General features: G+C 36.7%; 1 protein-coding gene and 1 pseudogene across 1 annotated transcript; both read left to right on the plus strand.

Moving 5' to 3' along the window:
• The first annotated feature begins 3,159 nt into the window (after positions 1–3,159).
• On the plus strand, positions 3,160–3,846 carry LOC120357312 (zinc finger BED domain-containing protein 4-like). The gene is made up of 2 exons (XM_039447474.1): positions 3,160–3,451; positions 3,542–3,846. The coding sequence occupies exons 1-2, from the start codon at positions 3,160–3,162 to the stop codon at positions 3,844–3,846; spliced, it is 597 nt and encodes a 198-aa protein (XP_039303408.1).
• A 1,393-nt stretch (positions 3,847–5,239) lies between these two features.
• On the plus strand, positions 5,240–10,111 carry LOC120357313 (annotated as a pseudogene).
• The last annotated feature ends 6,129 nt before the right edge of the window (positions 10,112–16,240 follow it).

Genomic DNA, 16,240 nt, shown 5'->3' on the forward strand with positions numbered 1-16,240 from the left:
CAGAAGGTAGGAAGAGTTATTTTCGCGTGTTCAATATGGCGGCAAAATATCGGCAGGGAATTTAGCTATTATGATAATATCCTCGTGGCTTACTTTAGTTTACTTGTCGCATTGTGATAGTGATTTTTGTATTATGTCATATGTCAATTTGTTTCTAATAATTTAGAAAAAAGACATTTTATAAAAAAAATCACAATCTCAAAAATGTGACTGCATAATCGGCATTGCCAAAAAATGATTTATTGTGAAGTTATAAAGGAAAAAAACATTAAACAAAAATGAGAAATTGTTCAAAAATCCACTTGTTCTTTAAAAAATCATATCTCCGCAACAAAAAACTTTTAAAGACTTTATAATACGGCGTTTTAAAGCTAAAGAGTAATACTTTCAAAAAAAATTATGGTATTGTCATTCCTTTTAAAAAGTATAATTATATAACAAGGGAAATATGAGATACTTTTGGGTGTCTAAAAATCTACTTTTCTTCAAAAAATCATATCAATTCGCCAATTGATTGCCATTTTGACAACGGTTTGCAAGAAGAAACAAAAGACGGAACTGTTCCGTTTTTTGCTTTTTCTTCTTCTTTTGTTTTGTTAAAAGACGCAAAATGGCACAAGAAAGACGAAATCCATTTGCAAATTATAGTGAAGGTACGCGTCAGAGAATAGTGGATTTAAGTGAACAAAGATTATCTGCTCGTGAAGTGGCTCAACAAGTTGGGTGCAACATAAAAATGGTGGAATTATAGAGACGAAAATATTGTGAACTAAATCCTTACGGACTGAAAGATCATAGAAAACAGAATAGACGCTCCCCAAAAAAACGACTCCGGAACAGGACGCACAGATAATAAACGTTGTTGCGGAAAATCTATTTAAAGGAGCCAAACATGTCATCCCGGAAATCGGAATCAATATTTCGAAAGCAACCGTAATCAGATGATTGAAAACAGCTGGGTTGATCTCGTGTCGTCCGACCAATGCGTGCTAAGTGAAGAACATCGCCGAGAACGATTGGCCTTTGCCCATCGGCACTTAAATAAGCCCCAAAAAGAGTGAGATAAATAGATTTGGTCGGACAAAAAGGTAAATTTATTTATTTATTTTTTATTTTGTTTCAATCAATAGATTGCACGGTAAAATAATCATGGAAATATTGGATACCTCAAATAATAATTGCATTTTTTACAATTATAGGTCTTCTCTTCTGCTGAGGATGGCAAACTGCGAGTTTGAAGGCCTAGAAGCGCAAGACTTGAGCCACAATATGTCGTGCAAGAGCGACATAATGGTAGAATCTCTTGCAGTTTTTAGGGCTGCATAGTGCTGTTAACATAAGTGCTGTTACTGTGATGGCACTGCACCAAACTACGGCACGGATGACGGCTGTAGAATACGTAAACATTTTAGACACAGTCATGCTCCCCAGTGCGCGAGCAAGGTTTCCACTAAATGAGTATCTGAGTATTACGTTCGTACAGGACAACAGTTCTGTACACACCGCCCACCTAACAAGAAATTGATACAATAATCATCCCGAGGTATAAAAAATAAATTGTCCAAAAAATCTCCAAACCTAAACCCAATAGAAAATTTATGGGCCATCATGGTGAGGAAATGGAGGTCCGGCAAACACAGAATCCGAGAAGCATTAATACAACATGTATTGGACGTTTAGAACAGGCTTCGAGGTTGAGCTGAAATATGCCAGAACCTGTCGACGTCGATGAGGGCAAGATTGTAACAAGTGATTGACAAGAACGGCTATTGGATTGACTATTAATGTGAGTATTCAACATTCCTTCCAGTTACGTTTTAATTAATTAATATATTATTTTTTAGTACACACATATTTTAAAATTAACTGCACAATCTTTCTTCTTTACACACACATATTGAGAAAAAAATATTGCATGTAATAAAAATAATGCAGTTAATTTTAAAATGTGTGTAATACAGAATAATATATTAATTAATTAAAACGTGATTGAGGAACGAACGATGTTGATCTCAAGCAGTGTTCCAATCGGGGTTCCCTTTTCCGCACATGCGCATTGATATGGCAGAAAAAGCAGTAGTGAAACGCGTGCGCGCTAGTGGGCGCAAGTCTTAACGAATGACGGTTATGACATTATGACTAGAAGGTAAGTATAACGCGCCTTTTGATAGATAGAAATAGTTTTAAATAGTAGTTTATATAAAAGAATTTAAATTATTAAAATGGAAAACGGAGCCATTAGAAAAAAAAAAAAATTAGAGATTTTCGTGTAGGTTGATTAGACGAGGATTGTTTCAAAAGATGTTTGGCTCCTTACCCTACAGAAAATAAAGCTTTTTGCACTTTTTGCGACAAAACCATTACATGTTGCAAATCAAAATTATTAAAACATTTACAGTCAGTCAATCATATCAAACGTTCGTTAAATCAAGGCGACAAAGAAAATGTTAATCATCACAATAATAGAGACACCCTTTCGTATAATGATAAAATTAAACGCGCTGAAATAAAATTAGCCGCATTTTTTGCTGAGCATAACGTTGCTTTTAATACCCCAGATCACTTAATTTTTCTATTGAAAGATATCTGTATTGAACCAGAAATTATATCAAATGTGTCACTGGCTCGAGATAAATGTAAAAATATTATTACAAATGTTATCGGAAAACGCGAAGTAAATAAAATTGTTAATGATCTGCAAATTTCTAAATTTTCTATATTAATTGATGAAAGTACAGACATTTCCGATACGAATCTTATTTGCATTTTTGTAAAGTATTTATCGCCAGTAAATAAAAGAGTAACAACTAAATTATTAGAATTAATGTCTGTAGACGCAACAAATAATTCCGCGGACAAAATTTTTAAATGTTTCAAACATCTTTTTAGAGAGAAAAAAATTTCATTACAAAATATAGTAGGAATGGCAAGTGATAACGCATCGGTCATGATTGGGCGTCATAACTCTTTTATATCTCGTTTAAAATTAGAAATGCCGGATCTTATTACACTTAATTGCATTTTCCATTCATCTGCGCTAATAGCAAGTAAAACATGTGAAAAAATCCCGGAATCATGAAAATTTAATTCGAGCAGTTAGTACTCGTATTAAAAGATGCATGTGCCATTTTAAGTTCAATCGAATGTGTTACTACGGAGATGTCTGGTGAATCGTACGTCACCTGCAGTAAAATTATTCCCATCGTTAATTGTTTGATAAAAACTTTGAACAAGTTTAACACTGAGCATGAGATTTCGGAATTTCTTCATAAAAATGTTTTACGAGAACTTTGCAGAAGATTTCAAGGAGAAGATTCAAACGTCGAAATAAACCCTTTTCTTGCAATATCCACTTTATTGGATCCACGCTTTAAGAAGCTGCACTTTCGCAACGCTTTAGCTGTTTCTACAGCAATGGGCAAAATCTGCCAGTTAATAAAAGAAGAAAATTGTATAGAAACTCAAAATACTGTAAATATTGAAAAAAATACAACTGCTCTTGAGATCAAAGATGTTTGGAATATTCATGATGAATTAATAGCTTCTTCATCACAAAACTTTGACGAGCTTGGTGGCATCCCAGTTGAACTTCGACAATTTCTTAATGCCAATGTCGTTGGCAGAACAGAGGATCCACTCAAAGTTTGGCAAAAGCTGAAGGATATTTATCCAACGTTATACAAAGTCGCCATGAAATACTTTGTAATTGTGGGAACATCAGTTCCATCTGAACGATTGTTCAGTGCTGCTGGAGATACAATCAGTGCAAAAAGAAGTAGGATTACTGGGAAACAAGCGTCACAGACTATATTTCTAGGATCTTTGCCTGAGAAATATTGGAAATAGATACCTCAGAGATACTCGAAATAGATACTTTTGTCACAACTTTAAATTTTATAACAGTTCCTAGAATAGTTAAGTCAAAAATTAACTACTCTAAGTATATTAAAGTTTTTCAATGTTAAAAACTCAAAGTTTAAGAATGTTAAATTTATTAAAATTGTTAAAATTATTCATAAATTAGTTCGTGCTCTTTTGCGTAAAAACAATCATTAATCATCAAAAGGTCCAATAAGAGCGAGAATAAATAAGATGTCAATAATATTCTTTAATTAGACATTTACATAAATAAATGATCTTACTTTTTTTCTTCTCTGACCGGATTGCGTTTTTCTTTGAGTTATTTTTACTAAATCTATGTTGACCAGGATAACGATACATGTAACCATCTTTACGAAGCTCTCGTTTTCATCCAACTATTAGAGATGACATTATACGTACGACATCACATCAACGTTCCAACTATTGCGTTCCCATTCGCACCGTGAACGTTTTAATTATGTAAATAATTTTATGTTGATAAGGGGCAAGTTAGCCCGAAACGTCCAGCGTTTTAATTTATGTAAATGTCTAATTAAAGAATTTTATTGACATCTTATTTATTCTCGCTCTTATTGGACCTTTTGATGATGAATGATTGTTGTTAAAATTATAATACTAAAGACTTAAAATATATAATACTAAAGACTTAGCACTTATAACTATAATACTAAAGACTTATGACTTATAACTATAATACTAAAGACTTATGGCAAAACTGAATAAAATTACGGAAAGTTTTACAGCATGATGTATTTTAATTTTATTTTTTTAACCTTTGAATTTATTAAAAATAACCTTCGATTGCAATAATTCTCAAGGCACAAGCATACACGTGTGTATATGTGCGTGCGCGTGTATCTCAGATTTGATTCTTTAATAATCGATTAATCGATTCATTTCAACCTGATTAATCGATTCATAAATTCTTTTTTGAAAAATTTAATCGATTATAAAAATCGATTTTTTTTCTTTGAAAGTCGCATCACTACTACGTGGTCGTCTCTCGTTCGCTGCTTCCCGTTACCCGTTTCCGCGCCGACAGCGATCGTGCTCGCAAATTTTGACATGAAAATAAGGGAGTAATTAATACGTTCAATGACTGGATTCAACCCTTTCCTGGAGACCGCGGTAATAGAGGCGCAATTTCTGACATGAAAATAAGGGAGTAATTAATACGTTCAATGACTGGATTCAACCCTTTCCTGGAGACCGCGGTAATAGAGGCGCAATTTCCGGTCCGGCGCAAGCGAGAACCCGCGCTCTGTGACAGCGGCGGGACGCTGCTCCGACTGCAACGTCACAGTATCTATTCAAAATGATTTTAAAAAATATTAATATTTTGTATAAGAAATAAAGTATGTTTAATAGACAAAGATTCGAAGTGTGCACAACAACAATTTTTAGACAAAATAACAGAGTGATGGATTTTTTATGTGATATAGCTAAAAACGTCATCAAATTTTCTGCTGCTAAAGAAGATTCTGCAAACAAATTCTTTCAAGTATGTACATATATGTCTGATTAATATATTTTAATGAAGTTAATGTTAGTAGCCAATTCATAGCAGCCGATTCAAGAAAAAAGTATTTTTTAATTATAATTTAATAAATGTCAATTTCTAATAATTAATTATTTAATGTAAATAATGTAATTGATTTTTACCTGTGGATCCAACCAATTACGTTCGCCGATCGATGAGCAAATCTACATTCCAAAAACTATTGAAGAAAATGTGTTGCAACCTTTTAGCTCATAACTGTGTACTTAAAAAATACCAAATTTTAAAAAATTCTATACTAGTCAAAAATAGTGATTTTGCAATTGGCTGCTAATTTCGGCTTTATTGTATTTTACAAATGTTTCCTAATGAGTTATTTAATGTATGTATATATAAAATTAAAAATTGCTGGATTTCCAAAAGTTCTTAGCTGCATTGATGGGACTTTCATTAAAGTAGGGGAGACTGGGGCTGGTTGTTACAGGGGTAGGTTGTTACAGCGCCAACGGTAGCTAAACCAAAACCGCTATAGTGACGTTAGAAAGAGATAAATAATCACGCCACTGTCGGCCGACATACCGCGCGAGCGGTGCTGGCGTTCTTGTGAGAAGAGCCCGTGCAAGCAGCCGTCAAAAATGCAGGTTCGTAATATTTTCATTTTTTAGTAATTGGTCTAGCACTTGTTATCTAAATAAGCAGAAATGTGTATGTTGTGGTATATACTCTCTAATTCCTTCTGTTTACAATAAACTGTACTTTTATAAGCTTTACAAATTTTTGTATTTTAATATTTAATCTTAAGAGGTTAGTTTCGGTGTTGGGGCTAAAAGTGACATTTTCTCGGGGCAGGTTGTGACAAACCACAATTAATTTGTGATTTGTCACAATCTGCCCCGTCGTGCTTCTTGCTGAGTGGTATAATTTAAATTATATAAATTTGTTATTTTTGGCAGGATGAGGAAGTATAAAAAAAAGAGTGAGCGTGGACAAATATCTCAAGACATCTACGACAAAGCAGCATCTGTTTTAGAAGAGGATAAAACGAAAACAGTTCGTGGCATCGCAAAAGATTTTGGACTATGTCATATGACGCTAAGAAGATACTTACAAAAACGAAGCGAAGCAAAGGAAAAGGGCATACCTATGGAATCTGTTACAATCGGTTACCAGAAGAATAAACAAGTTTTTAACAACGATCAAGAGACTATTTTGGTGAATTATTTAACAAAATGTAGCCAAATTTACTACGGATTAACGCCAAAAGATGTTCGACAGTTAGCATTTGCTTGTGCACTTAAGTACAATGTTATTATGCCGCAATCGTGGCATAATAATAAAGAAGCAGGAGTTGATTGGTTGACAGCGTTTTTAAAACGCAACCAGTCTTTGTCCATAAAAACACCAGAGGCTACTAGCCTGAGCAGAGCCACGTCATTTAATAAAACTAATGTTAATAATTTTTTTTCTAAATTGTCGGAAGTGTTGGATAAATATAAATTTTCTTTTTCACGCATTTGGAATGTAGATGAAACAGATGTTACAACGGTGCAGAAACCTAGAAAAATATTGGCTCCGAAAGGTTCAAAACAAGTTGGTTCCATAACATCAGCAGAGAGGGGGGTTCTTGTGACTCTTTGTGTAGCAGTAAATGCAGCGGGTAACTCGGTGCCATGCATGTTTATCTTCCCGCGAATAAGATACAGGGACCATTTTGTTCGCGGTGGACCTGCAGATTGCATTGGCGCTGGTAACTCGAGTGGCTGGATGACTGGAGTTGAATTCAGAATATTCATAAAACATTTTATTGACAATGTAAAACCATCTCCATCTGATCCTGTGTTGTTGTTATTGGACAATCATTCTTCGCACTTGGATGTAGAAGTTGTTGAAATGGCTAAAACAAGCAATGTAGTGTTATTGTCCTTTCCACTACATTGTTCTCATAAGCTTCAGCCCTTGGATGTAGGAGTCTATGGACCATTTAAAAATTACTATGCCAGCCAACAAGATGCTTGGCTTAGAAACCATCCGGGTAAAACAATGACTATTCACGATATTCCGTCTATAGTGAACAAAGCTTTACCCTTGGCATTGAAGCCAACTAATATCATCAACGGATTTGAAAAGACTGGTATTGCGCCATTTAATAAAGATATTTTTCCAGATGATGACTTCTTGTCTGCTTTTGTTACTGACAGAGCACTAGACGGCACGGCTAGCTCAAATATTGAAAATACCCCAGTTACAACAGAGAACACTCCAATTCATTTTGCTAAGACTCAATTTCCGCCGACTCAAACTGCCTCCTTGAATGACACTACATCTCTTATTTTGGAATTTACCGAAGACAATATTGAAGTGGGTGCCGTAGAAGAATGTGAGAGCTCTGTTTGTGCTAACCCAGTTGCAGGTTCTAGCAGAGATTTGATCTACGATGAATCTACCTTTGCTCCTGAGATCGTTCGACCTTATCCAAAAGCTGCTGTTAGAACAAAGAAGATAACACGAAAAACTCGAAAATCAGCTATTTTAACTGACACGCCGGAGAAGGAAGCATTGACAATGGAACAAAGCAAGAAAAAGGAAAATACATCCAAAAAAATTAAAGTGACCAAGAAGGGAAAGGCTAAAAATACAAATAAGAGAGGAGAACCAATTAAGAAGAAAAGAAAGATTAGTGTGAAAAGAAAGGTATTGCAAAAATCTGACGAAGATAGCTTAGAGGATGATCATTTTTGCCTCATATGTTGTGAATCATTTGATCAGAGTCGAGCTGGTGAAAAATGGGTGCAATGTATTGTTTGTAAAAAATGGTCACATGTGAAATGTGCTAAAGGAAATATACTATCCTATGTTTGTTTAAATTGCGATAGTGATTATTCCGATTGAAGTGACTGAACTGTTGTTTTTAAGATCTGATAGTTTTTCTAAAATAATTATATTTTTTTTTTGATGGCCAAAGTTTTATGTTATGTTGGTTCTTAATAAGATGTTTCTCTAATAGAGCTTATAACTTTCGTTTACAAGTTTACAAGTTACTTGTATTTTTGTTTTAAAGAAAACTATAATTTTATTTAATCTTTATTTTGTTTTGGTAAGGCAGAAAGACTAAAAAAATGTATGCCTGAGTTTTTATTTAAATAAGAATATAATTTTACTTTATTTTATTTTGTTGTAACAATTTACCCCGTGTGGTGTAACAACCAGCCCTTGGTGTGGGGCAAAAAGTTACATGCCTCTTTTTTCAGAATTTTTTAATTTATGTAATTTCTAATGGGCGGTTACATAAAATTATTATTAAATTTAAATCATGATTAGTTACTGAATCTAGCAAGCCTAGATTCATTTATAACAACAACATAATCAAAGAGTTGAGACACTTTATAGAAAAAATGTCACAACCAACTCCGGTCTCCCCTACGAATGCCAGCTCACAAAATAAAATCTACGTATGTAAATAGACATGACATCCCTTCAATAACACTACAGGGCATATGCGATACTCAAAAGAGATTCATAGACACGTTTACTGCAATTCCGTCGAAAATTCACGATACGCGTGTACTCAAATTGTCAGATATTTACGACGAGTTGCCAGAAATATGTGACGGCGGAAAATATCACATCCTAGGAGACGGGGCGTATATCACGGAGCGCTTATTACGCCATTCAAAAATTATGGAAATCTTTCTGCTGACGAAACAAAATTCAACAAAATGCTGTCTGCGATTCGTGTATTAATAGAAAATACATTTGGGCTACTGAAAGGTCAATTTCGACAATTAATAGAAGTACACATGCACAATGTACATAAGATTTCCAAATTTATTATATCTTGTTGCGTGTTACACAATCTGTACATTGATAATAACGATGACTTTGATTTTCCTATGTACGAAGAAAACAATGTAAATGAAGCTTATAATGAAAGTGGAGGAGAGCAAGAAGCTCTGCTAAAAAGGTTAGGAGAAATTAAAAAAAAATGTATTAATGGAAGAAATGCTCCAATAAAAAAATGTATACACAATAAAATATTGTATTTTCTAACAACACAATAAAATATGTTTCATAATAATATATGTTTCATGATACATTTTTCTTCGTAGAATATTTCATATTTAAATGCTAATACATTAGTCTTACACTAAAATTAAATGTTAATAATACTGCATTAATAAAAAAGAAACTAATAAAAAAGAAACTATATAACCGAAATAAATAATACTTTATATAATCAAAATAAAAAAACTTTATATAGCCAAAAGTTTCATAATAAAAATACAAAATTTATTATTTAGCTAGAAACTTGGTTGTTTCCTTTATAACTTTCTCATTTAGCTTATACTAATTCTTTGGTTATTAGTATTTAGATTCTTAAAATAAAATAAAATATAAGTAGATACAAAAATGCAAAATTATCAACTTTTCTTTGTATTCGAAGCTGAGAAATTAGTAAATAAAAAAAAAAATATTTTATTAAAGTAACATTTTCTCAATTTTACTGTTTTCAAAATTTTGAAATACTCAAAACTACGTATATGTTTGCATTTATTGTATACTCATTATTAATTATTTTCATTTTCATTTGGCTTTCATTTGGCAGGAGACAAAAAACAAGCGAAAAAGAAAGAGAAGGTGGAAATGGAAATTGAAAGAGATATTAAAGAAGGTGTAACGCTGGTGATTTCTGGACGGTTCGAGAAAAACGGGGGGAAAGGCGGTTACGGATAAGCTCGCCGGATTGCCGGATTCAGAGAAATAATCGCACTCGGATTAACAGAAAAGAAAATATAATAGTTGTATTGAAACAAAGATCTTATACAAAAGCAATGATCTGAAATAAACAGAATAAAACAGAATTGAAAATGAAACAGAAGTGTAACAGAATTGAAACGGAACGTAACAGAATTGAAACCGAATGCTTCGTAACAGGCGAACGCAAACGAGCAGAGACGGTAGTAATCGCAAGGTGCAAACTATAAATAAAGGCCTGTCGTTACCGTCTTAAAGCGGCGTCTACAATGGAGTCGTAGAGTCGCAGGAGCGGTCGTAAATCTCTGTATTTCCGATCGTAGTCGTAGTCGCTCGGAGTTGATTCAATTCCAATTCCGGAGACTACCGTCACTACGACTGACCAATCACAAGAGAACATGGTATATCGCGTATACAAAAATATGGTGGACAGAAACGCAAGAGCAAGTATCAGTTTTGGTCGTTTTGATATTTATTTCCAAAAATGGATTTTGAAAATTTGGATCAATTTGAAGTAATAGAAAGCGAAGGAGAAATAATTGAAACTGAAGAAAAAAAAGAAAAAGAAAACTATTCGAACGAAATTGCAGTAAACGTATTAAAAACCATTTATAAAATGAATGATAAAATTGAAGATGATTTGGAATTAATTGCACTCATTGAAGGCAATCCTAGACTGTATGCCAAAGGAAATGCGGGTTACCGCAATGTACTAGAAAAAGATATGGCATGGGCTTCTATTGGCAAAGCTTTAAAACGTACATTAAGCGGTAAGTGCCAATTTTTTGTATGGGTTAAGCTATTATTTGTAACATGTATTTATAAATACATATATAATATAGATTTTCTTATAGGATTAGAGACGAAACAAAGATGGGATACACTGCGAAATTTGTATGGTCGTTCAAGAAGACAAATAGTGGCATTAACAAAACAACAGGGATTATCAGGTTCAGGAAAAGATAATGTGTCATATGAAAACATGTTTACATCACAAAGCATGGCTATTCATCGTTTCATGGGTCGTCTCTACAATCCACGAAAGTAAGTTTTAAGCAATGAGGTAGTGTCACAACGTGTATGAAAAAGTTCTGGTGAACATTCCTGTCATCATGGCATTGGCGAAGTCAAGGTGCTATCAAGTAGCTTATCTCAAATATCATATTATACATTTAATCAATTAATGCGACCCGGACACGCCAAGTTTTTGATTCACTATGGCTTAGTCTACACCGAACACTAACTAGTAACTTTCTATTAAATTGTCTTAATGACGACGTGCGTAAATTTATACGTGATACGTATATTTAATTATCTTGATTCATATTGTACCAGCTTAATATACTACTCTTCAAATTTATTACCGAAATTAAAATAATTTAATAGAAAGTTTCTATCTATTTATTTAGGATAAAATACTTTTGTATTTTATATCTAATCAAATACTTGGCTAGTTGTAATTTAATATTTATTTTTGAAAAATTAATATTTAAAATATTTTTATTTCGATTGTTTATTAAAATACATTTAGGAAAGTTGTATGTGTAACATACAAAACTTTTTTATATACTTGGCATAATTTTTTATTTAAAAAAATTAATTGACTTTATTATATTCAATAAATTCTTTATTTGTAACTATTCTGTCTTTTATTTATGTAAACATTTATTAAAAATTTATTCATTCTTTATTAATTAAAACAATTGATAAAAATTTTGTTTTTAGGACAGTTTCCAATTATGACAATTCTACGTTATCTGCTTCGTGTTCTTCATCATCTTCTGAGTCTACACGCAAACTTCCTTTCAAACCTCACAATTTGTTATTGACAAAGTCACGTTCACAACAATCTACTTTACAATCTGAAGGATCGACAACATCACCAATATACTCTTCTATTTGTAATCAAAACTTCAATGCTCGCAGTTTATTGTTAAAGTCACGTTTACAACAGTCTAATTCACAATTTGAAAGATCGCCAACACCGTCACTAAATTCGTCAATACATTCTATTCATAACCAAAACTTGGAGAACATTTCTAAAAGTGAGTAATCAAATCATTATTGTGCACAGAAAGAAAACTTATCCGTTGATTCTTACATCACTAATGAAATTTCAGATAATGAGAGTAATGGTCAAGCTAATGATCAAGCACGAAAGCGCTCCCTCAAAGTGCCTAAGTCAGATATGAAAAAAAAAGACAGAATTTGACGCAGAAACCGTGCTTAACGATGCGAACGTCCAACGATCAAATGTAAGAAATGAACGTACTTAATCGTAATCGCGGAATACGAAGTTTCGGTGAAATCGTCGGTATACTGCACCGTAATATAATTGGCCTAGGATTAGGCTAGATAGATATTGTTGCGGGTAGCGATATTGTCGCGGAGTTAAACGGACTCGGTGTCCGGAGGGGAGCCGCGAAACGCGCGGACATTGGTGTGGACGTGGCCGTAAGCGCGGCGGTCGCGGATTGGTCGGAGACACCGCGGTGCGCGGGCGTTTCCGCGGTTCGCCCGATCTGCCTCGTGCAGATGAGACAGTGATTATCGTCAGGGCGCGGATGTTTCGGTTTACTAGAGCGACGTCGAGGAGAGTTCCCGGAGGCGGTTTTCTCGAGGATGCTCGAGAATGCAGCGGATTGGTCAGGTATGCCTGGCCTAAGAATTCGACAAGGATGCTCACCAAGGAGAGGCTCTGGGTTTCGCCGATGCTCGGCTGCAGGAAACAACGAGGATTCTCGTCGAGAATGGCAGAGGCAAGTATGCTCGTCCTCGGGCCGAGGAAAGCCGGGAGCGTCGAGGATGCTCGACTAGGCAGATTCGGTGGACCGGGAAGATCTGATCTTGGTGTTTCCATTGCCGGCTTATATATCCGAACGCGCGGTTGGACGAACCAATCCGCGCGCTCGGTCGGCTGGCTCGGAGTGGGAACGTTACAGAACGCCACGAATGGCGCGCGCGCTGCCGCGTGATCGCGCGTCGAGAGGTTAGCTGGTGCGCGCACGTGGTTTTCGCTGCCGCGGTGCTCGGGTGGATGGAGCGGAGTGGCAGTGCGTGCGAGGTGGAGGGGCGTTTTGTTACAAAGAACTAGATGAAGAGGCATTGTTGGGCGAGGAGGAAGAAGAAGAGGAGGAGGAGGAGAAGGAGCAAAAAAAAAGAAGAAAAGGACAAAGAGAGGAGGAAAAAGTATAGAAGAAAGAAATAAAATGTAAGATACATGCTACTAATTTTTTAAATGCATGTTGTATTTTATTCAACTACTTTTTACAATTTATATATTATATTATTTATTTATTTATTTTTTCAAGATATGGAAAGCGAGGTAAGCGAGTTAAAAACCAAAGAGACGGAAGAGGCGCTGTGTGCGCGCTTGATCGTAGATCGCGGCACTTTTTTTGCGGATAGAGGGATGAAGAAGAAAAGAGACAAACAGAGTAGGTGCCTGTACTCGTTTCGCACAAGACGATAAGAATCGTAACGGTGACGGGGCGTAGGAGATCGAGATCGACGAAATAATTATCATGAGAATTCACGGATGTCAGGCAGTCAAAATATATTCACTTATTATCACAATTATAAAGCATTCCAACCAAAGTGGTATGATTTCAAAGTGCGACACAGTTCCGCGCCACGTGGTAATGGCGTGCTCAAAGGAATCTCGCCACCGAAGATTGCAATGGCGCGCGCGGAGAGATCTCACCACCAGAGATCTCATGCATAAATCTCTACCACGCGTGAAATCGCGGAAGGCGTGTTTATGAAAGTCACTATTTTTCAATTTTTGCCAACCGGAGAATCTTCGCTTTTCGCCAACCAGAAAATCTTCAGAGCAACAGTGGCGCAGACGCGTTTGCTGCCGTGTTGTAACATAATCACGATGTCGACGCGTGACGCTTTCAAACAAAGGCAGACGCGAGCCGGTTCGGAGCACACGATTGTTCGCTCCGGCTTCTTCCTCACTCGCAAAATTGTACTGTTAATTGACTCGATCACTCAAACTGTCACTCGCGTGAGTTCAGCTTTGCGATTGCAACTTTAGAGAGTTGACAAGTATCGGAAAGCTTGCATACGGCCAAGATGCGTGGTGTTGCTCCGACAGTTCGAAAAAGAAGAAGGAAGAAGAAGCCGGAAACAAACAACTCGCGTCGCTAAATCCGCGCAGAAAACGGGAATTGCGAGCGCTCCCTTCCTAGATATTCTTAGCACCGCAGTGATATATTGAATGATTTATCGATTTTGCGATAAGATACTTTCGGAAAGCTGGCGCCATCCCGCGAGTTAGGCGAGCCGCACGAAGAATGCGACCGGACGCCGCAATTTCATTTTTCGTCTCGAAACACGCCGCAAGAGGCGGAAGAAATGCAAGAGGGGGAAGAGGTGGAAAAGGAGGAAGAGAATGGAGAGGAGAATGGAGAAATAGATTCCCACACCTAGTGAGGAAAAAGGAATCCATTTTCATTTTTAACATTAATGGTTAAATAAGTTTTAACAATAAAATATACATAAGTTTTTATTTCTTTAATATTCCTTAAATTCCTTAAATATTACTGCTTATAACTAATCCTGTTGTGGAATCAGTACGCCGACACGCATCAGATATATCGACAGCAAAATACGAGTAAATGTGCAGCATTTTAGCACGGACATGCACTAAGATGATTTATCGATGGCAAAATAAATGTTAGCACGGACAACTACCCACATCCATTTCACGAGACACTGTTTTTAACGGCAGGTCGCAAAATGGATGTGACATGTAGTTCCCATTCTGGCCAGAATGGATGTGCGTCACTAGTGTACGGGACTTTCGAAGCGTTATAGGAAAAAGGCCGCCGTGGCCGCTCTCAGGTTCTTCTCTGCTTGAAGTAAAGCATGATACAGTCTGAAGTCTACTGTCCTGTTTCTTGCAAACATTAAAGACTTTCTATCATAAACATTTATATATTTACTAGACTGTTGACTTGCCTGAAATACATGGCCACAAAAAGTACGTATAAAACTCATGGCGCATGCGTACGAAGCAAGCGGTATGCATACATATAAAACATCCATCCATATGATTGATATAAAGAATTTATAAGTATTAGAAAAACAAAACAGAAATACACACACAAATATTTTTATTTTGTTTTTTACCGCTTACGTCAAGCTATGTAATAAATAGATTTTGTTGCCATCTTTTAGGCTCGGTAAATAAGGGAGTCAACAGTCTAGTAATTTATAACATATATAACACGCCGGACCGGAAATAGCACCTCTATTGCCGCGGTTTCCAGGAGAGGATCGATTCCGCGTTAATAAACAGCGTATTAATTTCTCCCTTATTTTCATGTTAAAATTCGCGAGCATGTTTGCTGTCGACAAGAGAGTTGGCAGCAGAAAGCAGCGAACGAGCAACAATTACGTCTCGATGAGGAAGGACAAACAGGAACGTAGCGTCGTCCGGGGTGTCACACCTCGAGCGCGGCGAAATGCCGCATGAAAAACTTGGAGAGCGGGCGAGGATCGGGACCGCCGAAAAGAATGTGGCAAGGCTGGCAGAAAACGTAGAAGAGCGGGGACCTTGTCGAGAGCGCAGTGGCGGGTGCCATTTACTACGAAAGATGGGAACAGCGGCGGCAACAGCACCGCCAAGGTCGCTGCGGGCGTGAAATTTCGACGTTATACCGGATAGCGCCAAGGTCCTGCGAACGCCCTCCGGCGACGCGCCAGGATTCGACGTTAGCACAACAGCGACCGCGACAAAGCGCGGATTGGCTGTCGTCACGTGTGAACATCGCGCGCACCTCCGGTTGAGGGAGACGGATGCGCGATATCGTTCCGTTATCGAGCGTGATCCTACACCGTCGTCATTCGGCGTGCGGCAAGCATAGCGGTTGAAAGGTGCAATCCCTAGTTTGTCGACGACGCAATTATTGAGAGAGCGAACAAGGCTAGCCCTGAGAGGCCTAGGGACATCCGGACCGAATAGCAAGGAAATGGCAACGCCGGAGAGGAGTCACCGCGTCGATCAGCGTGCCACGCGTGCTGAAGTTGCGATAACCTCAATTTTGTAAAACCGCGTGCGAGTGAGGCGAGAGCCGCGTTCCCATTTTACTGTCGATC

The sequence above is a fragment of the Solenopsis invicta genome, chromosome 3 (assembly GCF_016802725.1).
Source record: "Solenopsis invicta isolate M01_SB chromosome 3, UNIL_Sinv_3.0, whole genome shotgun sequence".
In the NCBI taxonomy this organism is placed as follows: Eukaryota; Metazoa; Arthropoda; class Insecta; order Hymenoptera; family Formicidae; genus Solenopsis; species Solenopsis invicta.

What these genes read in the sequence shown, in the direction of transcription:
- LOC120357312 (XM_039447474.1), top strand. Translation starts at nt 3,160, where the DNA reads ATGTCTGGTGAATCGTACGTCACCTGCAGTAAAATTATTCCCATCGTT. An exon ending in GTTAATAAAAGAAGAAAATT is followed by an intron (nt 3,452 to 3,541) that starts GTATAGAAACTC and finishes ATGAATTAATAG; the next exon opens with CTTCTTCATCACAAAACTTT.